Raw genomic sequence first — 9,548 nt, 5'->3', positions numbered from 1 at the left:
GACCAAGGAAAAAACCTAATGCAGCCGCAAGATGGAAAAAATGAGGTTTAAAAAACATTGTTGTTTTGTATATTGCTTCCTTACTTGTTTCTCTTTCACGATGAGTAGAAACTAGTTCTACTCGGAACCGTGCTATTAATAATTGAAAAGTTTGGTAACATCGATGTGATCAGGTAATAGCTATCCCAGATGTAATTAGGCTAAGTAAATGTATAAATTGGAGGTTCCGAATATTTTTATGTTATACTCAATCTTAAATAATAGAAGAAAATAACTTCAATATTGTTATAAGATATTTATTTTCGTTTAAAATTTGAACATGCAGGTCAAATAAAATCCCTAAATTATGATAATTTTTTCAATTTCCCCTAATTAAAACACTAATTTAACAAAAATACTTCATATACACTAAAAAAAGCCTCTATCTAGAAGATAGAATTCTATATTCCCACGCTTTTTTTTGGTCGTGTATATTCCCACGCTTAAATATTTTTTGAACAACAGTGAAATGAATTGGTAAGCTTTTTAGCCCAAAGAAGGAATTGGTGTTGTGGGCTAGATATGAGATTTTCATATTGGGCTCCTATATGGGCTAAGCCCAATCTTGGGGAACCCGTTATGATTCGGTGGTTTTCTGGTAACTAACTTGAGCTCAGGGTAGTTCACTCTGGTGATCGGAAAACACAGAAACGAATCAACGATGGCGAGGTTCCATCTCTTCAGGAAAGCATTGCAGAGCGAAGTGAGGAAGCGAACTACGTTCTCGTCTCTAGCACCTTCTCGCTCATTTTCTCAGCTCTCTTCGCCATCGCAACAACGGTTCGTCAAAACTGAAACCTTCTATTTCTCATTTATATCTTTTTGAATTCTTCAGTTTTCGGATTTGAGTTCGGTAACGATGTTGTTGCTGTATTAGCCCTTCCTTTGGCATTGCGTTCGACATCGATGGAGTCATTCTCCTCGGAAACTCCCCGGTCGGCGGTTCTCCGGCAGCGCTAAGAAGATTATACGATTCCACTGGTAACTATAATAACAAATAGTTAATAATTAGAGTAATTAAATTTCTGTATTCATTTCTTATCCGGCATTTAAGCCTTTAAGGAGTGATGAATTTTGTTGATCTGATTTTTGTTTTCAGGTAGACTCAGAGTCCCTTATGTCTTCCTTACCAATGGTGAGTTCTCTTTCTGATTTTATGCCATATGTTTGAAGTTGTGTCATAGTGCGTTCTTGCTGTGTGTTGTTAGTTTCTGAATTTCAGGTACGTGGGAATTTTGATATGCCACTTTTATTGTGATATTAGTTTTATGTTTCATGCAGGTGGTGGTTTTCCTGAAGCTAAAAGGGCCTCTGAGCTGAGTCAAATATTGGGTATAAACATCTCACCTGCACAGGTATTTTAGGAAATCTGCAGTGTTTTTATTAACCATAACCAACCATTCTTCCTCATGCCTTGTATTGTGCTATTTTCTGGTCTGTTTTTTCTGTATGTAGATGTCTCTCTGAAAATACCAGCGAATGCCTTTTTGTGCTTTAGCATTGAGTTCTCTTTCGAATGTGCGAAGGGTTTGTGGCCTGAACAGATATAAATGTGATCAATGTGCAGGTTTTACAGGGTCATTCACCATTTAGGCAATTGGCTAGCAGGTATGTATATTACATCATCTGTTGGCAGAAATGAATAAACTACGGTGGAACCAGTAAGGTGGTTAATATACAGTTTGGGGCCATCAGTCCTACTCTTATTGTTAGATTTATCATCATAGAAATTTCAATTTACAGATTTGAGAATGAGCTTGTTGTTGCTGCGGGAAAAGGGGAACCTGCTGCAGTGATGTCTGAATATGGCTTTAAGTAAGTTTCTTAGATGATTGGTTTGCTTTGTCTCAGTCTGATATTTCATGGAACTGTTAAGCAATTTGCATCTATAATGCCTGATTATTTTTTTTCTCCTAATTTACTTTTTCTCCTTCAGAAATGTTCTTACAATTGATGAATATGCATCATGCTTTGAACATATTGATCCATTGGCCCCATACAAGAAATGGACTACCAAGAATATAAAGGTTAATGAGAGCACTCCAAGGAATGATGTCTTCTCTGAAAGGGTTCAAGCAGCATTCATAGTTAGTGACCCTGTTGATTGGAGCAGGGACATACAGGTTACAATGATTTTGTGTCTGATCCATGTGAATTATTTGTATAAAATTTGAATCACAGTTTATGAAGAATAATAAATTAATTAAATAGCTTTTACTATAAGTCTATAAACATAAAAAGTTAATGGAAAGTTTAACCATCGTGCAACCATTTCATTTTTACAAAGCAGTGTGATTTGCAAATGACATGAAACAACATAATTGGTTTATAAATATAAAGTGATTTTGGTATCTTATGGGGTTTGTTGTTACCTACTAGGTGGTTCTGGGCTCATGGCCATTATGTGTGAGTAAATGAAGGTGGTATTTGTGTTTGGGCAACCCATAGGCCATCACTTTGTTTGCACTTCATAGCTAAACAGGAAATGCTAAAGATCGTAAATGAGTACATTCAACTCGGTTTAACATTGATACTCTTAAGCTGTTGTCAGCGTTAATAGTTTTAGAAATCATATACTTGAATAATTGCTTAGTTTGTCTTTCCTCGAAATGAAAACAAATAAACAATCTCTACTTTAGGATTTTTAAAGTTCTTTGATTTGATATTTTAATGGAATTGGTAGATCGGTGAGACGGTTACTAACCAAGACTTCTCATCTAGGTTCTATGCGACATATTAAAAACAGGAGGCCTGCCCGGAAGAAATACTGGACCACAACCAAGTCTATATTTTGCAAATGATGACCTTGAATACCAGGTTGGTTGATGTTTGCTACAGATAATTTTGCAGATAGATAGAGATTATGTGGAATCCTGTTGAAGTATTATATAGTACTATGATCACTGACAAGGTCCCACAAAAGGTAGACTGCATTTCCTTCTGAACGTCTGGGAATGGGAGCTTTCAGGATTGCATTAGAATCCATCTTCAATAGGTAAGACTGCCAATTATCTTACTGTTGAATGTTGATGAAGAAGCTTTTAAGCAGACAACCAAGACTATGGTCAATTTTATCTAGTTCCATGATAATGTCTCCAATTCTAACCATGGAAAGCTTTGTATGCAGTATTCACTCTCAACCTCTGGATTACACAAGTTTTGGCAAACCTAATCCATCTGTATTCCAGAATGCAGAGATTGTGTTACGACAACTTGTTCCGCTGTTTTACAATGATGTCCCTGCTAAAAATCATAACAATGCTCAACATTTTAAAACACTTTACATGATTGGAGATAATCCTGCAGTTGACATTAGGGGTGCACGACAGGTATGTCTGTCGAAGTTAGACTTCACTAGTATAATACATAAAGCTATATGCAAACAAATGATGCTATGAATGAAACTATGCATTTCAGACTGGCCATCCTTGGTTTTCTATTCTCACGAGAACTGGAGTATTCAAGGGGAAGGAAAATCATCACAAATTCCCAGCGGATCTGGTAACTCCTTCATGCTCTTCTTAGATACGGGCTTATGTTTTGTATTTTACTTTTTTTATTTTTTTTTGGAGAAACACATGTTTTCTCTTCTACACTAGATGCATAGATGGTAACAAGAAGTAGGCAGCCTGCTTAAAACTAAATGGATAAGCAATTTGATTTAGATGCACTGTAAAGGATAAACAATAGTTTATTTCATGGCCATGGCTGCCACTACTTTGGGGTGAGTATTATTTATAATAGAATTTCGCTTCTGCAGGTTGTTGACAGTGTAGAAGAGGCAGTGGACTACATTCTGACCAAAGAATGCAAAGATTCGTAGGTTTCATCAACTTTAAGGTCCCTGAATTTTTCGAGCTCAAAGATAATATTTTAGAGTTCATTGGTGATTCTATGATCAATCATAGCTTAATAATATTTGTCACCAAAAAATACAATAATTTGTATGGCTTGCTCTGCCATTTATTTGAAGCATTAGTTACTTCATATTTCATTGGAAAAAAATTATTTATTTTTTACCTGCCCTGCCCCGTGTTTGAATTATTTGTTTACACGGTCACATATGCTGCGAGAGATAAAAAACATTTCCTTTCAATTTATTTGCTTTTAGGTTTTTCAGTTTTATACGTAATTTCATAATGACATTGGTTTAGTGCATCAATAGAAAAAGTTACATACGACAATAAAATCATTTAGGAGCCAAACAGTAGTTCGCGAATAAAAAAATAGCACACATCAGTTTTACGTAATCGGGCTTGAATTAGAATTTCTATATTGGTTGCATCAAGCATGAAAAACAGACACGATACACTGACTAAAGACAACGTATTATTTAGATAACTATATCCACGTAGTATACAAATGAGGTTCTACAAAGATTTGGGTTGATACTTGACAGATAAGAGACAAATGCAAACTCCCTCTCCAAAAATCCGACGTTTAGAATTTGATCACTTGTTTAGGTTGGCTCCCAAGTTTTCCAAGAGCCTTATCCAATGATGTATTAAAATCACTAAAAGGAGCCAGCTCCATGCTGCAAAGTAAACAAGGTGACCAGCGAATGAAATTGGTCAATCAACTGAGTGAGAAGTATAAATGTGTTTTCCCCATTAAAGATAGAAGGCTTACTTGTATTTTAACTTGCCCTCATGTACAAGACCCAAAAGCTTGTCTATCATTCTTCTGCTCTCTACAGCTTTCTCTGTGCTCAACCATTTCTGCAGCCAGAACCCCCTCAAGGAAAGTTCCTGCAAATATGATTTGTTTTTCAGATTCCAGATCATTGTTAAAGTTAATAAACGAGCAGTGTGCTATGCTAGTAAGTAGATAGGCACATGGCATTTGAAAGAAATTCGCCACAAATAAGTCATGATACATGGGATTCCTTGGCTCATGGTCATTATTTAGGGCACGCAGGCAATGATCAAAAGTTCCTGCCATACCTTAAATATGAAGGCTGAGGTGGGGACAGTAACAGGCCTTTTAGACATTCCACCATAAGTCACCATAGTTCCTCCTTGTCTGCATAAAATTATTGGAATAAAATGAAAAATGATGTACAGTCAAAACAGAGTTTCTAGGCCAACCCAGTCTTTATCCAACATCTCAAGTCTGACACGTCATACCTCAAAAATTTGAGAACCAGAGAAGCAGCATTGCCACCAACACAGTTGAATCCTAGTGCAGGTTCAGGTATATCATTCTAGCATGTCAATTTGACACAATAAGTTGATTTGAAATCAATACAGATAACAATTCTTCAAAAATCATTTTTTTTTTCTTGCAACAGTAAAGAAAAATAAGTTTTGTCAGCTTCCTTAGCATCCCCGTGAAGGCTAATCATCAAAAATAAAGATAAAGATCAAATCCATCAGGAGTAATGATATATACCAAGAAACTCTTTACATTCTTCACTTCCAATTCATTCTCAGTGAAAACGTGATCAGCACCCAAATTCTTAAGAGTTTCTTTCACTTCATCAACCCCAGCCCTGTAGTAGAAAGATTTGAAATGTAAGAATATCTTCACAAGGGAGCAAGAAAGTGTTCAGTGTTATCTACTATTTATTATGGATAAAAAGAGGGACAAGCTTTCACTATAAAAGCAAAGTGTCATCTATAATAACAATTCAGAAGCTCAGAAAGTTGCAATGAACCTTCAAATGAGCACCTGTCCCTTATAATATTTATGCTGCGAATACCGCGTGATTTTGCAAGCTGAATGACGCACTGCCCAACCATGCTGGTAGCCCCATTTTGCACAATTGCATCCCCTGTTCATATCCAGAATCACAAAGTTTAAACAGGCACAAATAAATATCAATTAATGAAACACACAGAATAAAATTATATATAATATAGGAATTGCAGAAAGAGCAGTGCCTGAGCTCAAAGTAACACCGTCTTCAAGCATGAGAAAAGCAGTCAAGGGATTAACAGTGATGGTAGCAGAATATTCCATAGGCACGCCCTTGTCTATCTTGTGCCATACACTCTGATCTTTCACAATGTATGTCTGCCATGTCCCTGTCAAACCCAAAATAACATACAATCAAAAGTTTTCTTAGAAACAATATGATAACTGATAAGTAATGAAGGAAGCATAAAAGCGAATTTCACCAATTACTCCATTCCCATTGAAATACCACAAAAACTTTCTTCATAAAAATTAAACGTTCCAGTAAAAATATTCAGATAAATAAATTAGGTACTCAAATTCAAGAGGTTACATAAGAATAACCAGTGTCAAGTCACTTGAACCAAAATACGCAAGACAGCATAAAATTGAAAATGAACCAAAACTAAAAACTCATAAATTTCCAAAACAGAAAAAATGCAAGTGAATTAAAATTGAGGAAAGGAGAAAGAAAAGACCGCACCGAAGGACGGTGGAGAAGGAATGACCCAGTCACCAGGAGAGAGAGAAGTGACGGCAGAGCCGACGGAGTAAACCTCTCCGACGCCTTCGTAGCCACCAACTGCGGGTAGCTCTGGCCTGACGGGATACACGCCTTGTATTCTGTTAATGTCGGAAGGGTTTATGGGAGCACACAGCATCTTCACGCACACATCATTCTCCTTCACTTCCACACCTGGAAACTCCACCAGCTTCGTCACCGCGTCGGGTTGCCCGTGCTCCTCGTACACGATCGCCTTCGACGGCGGCGACACCCCGGCAACTGAACGCGGCGTGAATGCGCGCGTTGCTCGGAATTGAGCTGCGCCGTTTCCGTGAAGTAACTTCTGCGAGAGGTTGAAGATAAAGCATTGGGAACTGTGAGGTTTTGCAACCAACGATCGCAACATTTCTTGTATTCGTTTTATTTGTTCTCGAACCTTCTTTTTTTTTGGGTTATGGTAGCTCTTGGCGATTCTGCTTGTAGCTTCCAGCCTTCCACGTTCCAGCTGAGTTAAAAAATAACTAACACCACAGTCGTAACAACTTGTTCGAAACGACGTCGTTGCTTGGATGTTGTGTTGCTTTCGGTAATGTTGGGCTGGACCTGTATTTGGGCCTGAATCCATTCACAAGCCATAAGCCCACTAGTTATTTCGAGAAATATCGATTGTGGCACTGAAGAAGAAATTAATTTGATGACCAAAAAGAACGAAGAAAACAAGTATGGTCTATTTCATTGGACTTGAAAAAAAAAAAAATCCAATGGCTTACCCAAAAAGAGAGAAAAGATAAATAATTGGTTATACATATCTTCATATTGACGCATTGGTGGCACAAAATAGAGTAATTCTCCATGTCCAATCAATTTTGCATCCAAATTCATCCGGTTACGTTTTTTTTTTTTCTATTTTCTTTTTCTTTTTTTTCTTTCTCTTGTTATTGAAATTTTGTATCTTTCTTCTTTTTCATCCTTCTCCTTTATCATCGTCGTCATCTTTATCATTATTGTCTTCTTTTAATACGTATCATCGTTATCGTTATCATCAAATTCGAATTTATATAATGAACAATTTTCAGTTCATTTAATATTATACAATAGTTTTGTTTTGAGCTAATTTTTTATTCATTCGAGATGCAAGTGTTTATGAATTCGAATTTATATAATGGACAATTTTCAGTTCATTTGATATTATACAATAATTTTGTTTTGATAATATTTTTGATTCATTCGAAACGCAGATGTTTTTGAATTTGAATTTATATAATAGACTATTTTCGGTTTATTTGGTATTTACAATAGTTTTGTTTTGATAATATTTTCGGTTCATTCGATCACCATAGAGGATCAAAATCAATAAAGATTTAGCAAAATATTAGTATTGTTGGTGAGGACGATAATGATAATAGAAGAGGAAGAAGAAAAGAAAGAAGGAAATCAAAGAAATTCAACTAAAAAAAACAGGAGGAGGAGGAGGAGATGGATATGGTGGTATGGTGGTAGTGACGATGATGATAATAAAAAAGATGAAAAAAAAGGAGAAGAAGAAGAAGAAAAAATAAGAGGAAGACGAGAAAGAAGAATAAGATAATAAATTTTGCAGCATAAACTAAATGAATGGGATGAATTTGAATATAAAATTGAGTAACTTCACTAACTTGTATATGTATAGCATGTTTTGGTTCATAATAAATTAATTATTAATATGTATGTGAACTTTGTACGAGTATACAAAAATGCTAGGCCTATGATGATATGGGAGTTCAATGAGGTTATGGTTATTATTTGAGTGGGTTCATTAGACTAGTATTAGCAGTATACCAGTGCCTCTGGCTGCTTGTGTTTTGTATTATCGGACAATTAAACCACGTAACGTAAACGTGCCTTCTAGAAGAAGCTCCCAGGTGTCTTAATTATGCTAGACATACGAGGCTTTTTACTTCGTGGAATTAAAAATGTTATTGAAACTTTAAGGCGATAAAGGGATCTAGATAAATGGTAGGCAGCTATGGTTGTGAATTATTAAAGTGTGAACTTAAATGGATCCGTGAAGGTGTTACTCTTTCACGTCTCCTTCATTGCATGCGTGCATGCCTAGCAGTAGATAGAGTAGAGTTATTACCGTCATGTTGTTGTCCCTCTTTATGACGTGGTCACCTACTACTGTACATGTGGAATCACTTGTTCAAAGTTCAAACCTCCCTTATATTATGTACTTTACTATTTTGTGTTTATGCCTCAAAAAATTATTTATTTCTACATAAAAGTAGTGCATATCAGATACTATGGAATATTTTTGTCCATGATTATGCTTTCAAACCGTCGCTTTTGATTTTTCGTGCGGAAGAAAAAAACGTGTGTGATAATATGATGTGAGGAGAGAGGTATTTTATTTGGCTATAAGATGATACACATAAGAGGCACTGATTTATTTGCATTGTTTTGTTTTTTATACAAACAATCACAAATCAGATGATCCGATTTGTGATTTCAAAAATAAAAAAAAAATTAATGTTAAAATCGGACTTTTCGATTTGGAGTTTAATTTTTTCTTCAAGCAAATCGGACCCTCCGATTCGTAATTTATTTTTTTCATCAAACAAATCGGACCATCCGATTTAAATAAAACACCATATAAAAAAAATACCTAATTTTTCAATAACAATGTATTACACATATATTTAATTAATATAAAAAAAATTAGCCTCAAACCGTTAGGTAATTAATGGTGTCTAGTCATAAATATTTTTAAATTATATTTTATATTAATTAATTAATATTAATTAGTGATTATTTATATTTTATTTTTTTAAAAAATATAAAATTAATAATTATTAATTACAATAATTAGTTAAGAGTTATTTACTTATATTTTTTTATGCTCTATGTTTCCATACTTAATTAGGAATTTGTGCTACTAATAATAATGACAACAACCATAACAGTTAGTATTTTTTATGCTTTGATATATACACAATCCTAAGTTCCTAACACACTAACAAAAAGCCATGTCGTATCCACTAATATAAATGGTTGCATGCCAACAAATTGCGATGGAACAACGTAGGAAACATCAATCGGAACACTATAATTATTTTTAATTGGTTGTTGA

General features: G+C 35.1%; 2 protein-coding genes across 2 annotated transcripts; one reads left to right on the top strand and one right to left on the bottom strand.

Annotated features, from left to right (window-relative positions):
- The first annotated feature begins 638 nt into the window (after window positions 1-638).
- On the top strand, window positions 639-4,058 carry LOC112771419 (mitochondrial hydrolase YKR070W). The gene is made up of 12 exons (XM_025816161.3): window positions 639-819; window positions 917-1,020; window positions 1,139-1,174; window positions 1,321-1,394; window positions 1,607-1,647; window positions 1,783-1,854; window positions 1,976-2,162; window positions 2,761-2,856; window positions 2,967-3,034; window positions 3,167-3,368; window positions 3,457-3,540; window positions 3,800-4,058. The coding sequence occupies exons 1-12, from the start codon at window positions 701-703 to the stop codon at window positions 3,860-3,862; spliced, it is 1,146 nt and encodes a 381-aa protein (XP_025671946.1). The 5' UTR covers window positions 639-700; the 3' UTR covers window positions 3,863-4,058.
- A 221-nt stretch (window positions 4,059-4,279) lies between these two features.
- On the bottom strand, window positions 4,280-6,956 carry LOC112771420 (enoyl-[acyl-carrier-protein] reductase, mitochondrial). Its single transcript, XM_025816163.3, has 8 exons — window positions 6,419-6,956; window positions 5,922-6,065; window positions 5,710-5,812; window positions 5,431-5,530; window positions 5,166-5,242; window positions 4,983-5,061; window positions 4,669-4,787; window positions 4,280-4,573 (listed from the first exon to the last, which is right to left on the bottom strand). Exons 1-8 carry the CDS (start codon window positions 6,843-6,845, stop codon window positions 4,480-4,482), a joined length of 1,143 nt encoding a protein of 380 aa, XP_025671948.1. The 5' UTR covers window positions 6,846-6,956; the 3' UTR covers window positions 4,280-4,479.
- Window positions 6,957-9,548: the final 2,592 nt, after the last annotated feature.

The sequence above is a fragment of the Arachis hypogaea genome, chromosome 18, assembly GCF_003086295.3.
Source record: "Arachis hypogaea cultivar Tifrunner chromosome 18, arahy.Tifrunner.gnm2.J5K5, whole genome shotgun sequence".
NCBI lineage: Eukaryota > Viridiplantae > Streptophyta > Magnoliopsida > Fabales > Fabaceae > Arachis > Arachis hypogaea.
This window is presented reverse-complemented; position numbering and strand designations above follow the sequence as displayed.

What these genes read in the sequence shown, in the direction of transcription:
- LOC112771419 (XM_025816161.3), top strand. Translation starts at nt 701, where the DNA reads ATGGCGAGGTTCCATCTCTTCAGGAAAGCATTGCAGAGCGAAGTGAGG. An exon ending in AAGATTATACGATTCCACTG is followed by an intron (nt 1,021 to 1,138) that starts GTAACTATAATA and finishes TTTTGTTTTCAG; the next exon opens with GTAGACTCAGAGTCCCTTAT. An exon ending in TAAACATCTCACCTGCACAG is followed by an intron (nt 1,395 to 1,606) that starts GTATTTTAGGAA and finishes ATCAATGTGCAG; the next exon opens with GTTTTACAGGGTCATTCACC.
- LOC112771420 (XM_025816163.3), bottom strand. Translation starts at nt 6,845, where the DNA reads ATGTTGCGATCGTTGGTTGCAAAACCTCACAGTTCCCAATGCTTTATC. An exon ending in ATAAATATTATAAGGGACAG is followed by an intron (nt 5,531 to 5,709) that starts GTGCTCATTTGA and finishes TTTCTACTACAG; the next exon opens with GGCTGGGGTTGATGAAGTGA. An exon ending in GAGGGCAAGTTAAAATACAA is followed by an intron (nt 4,574 to 4,668) that starts GTAAGCCTTCTA and finishes TTTACTTTGCAG; the next exon opens with CATGGAGCTGGCTCCTTTTA.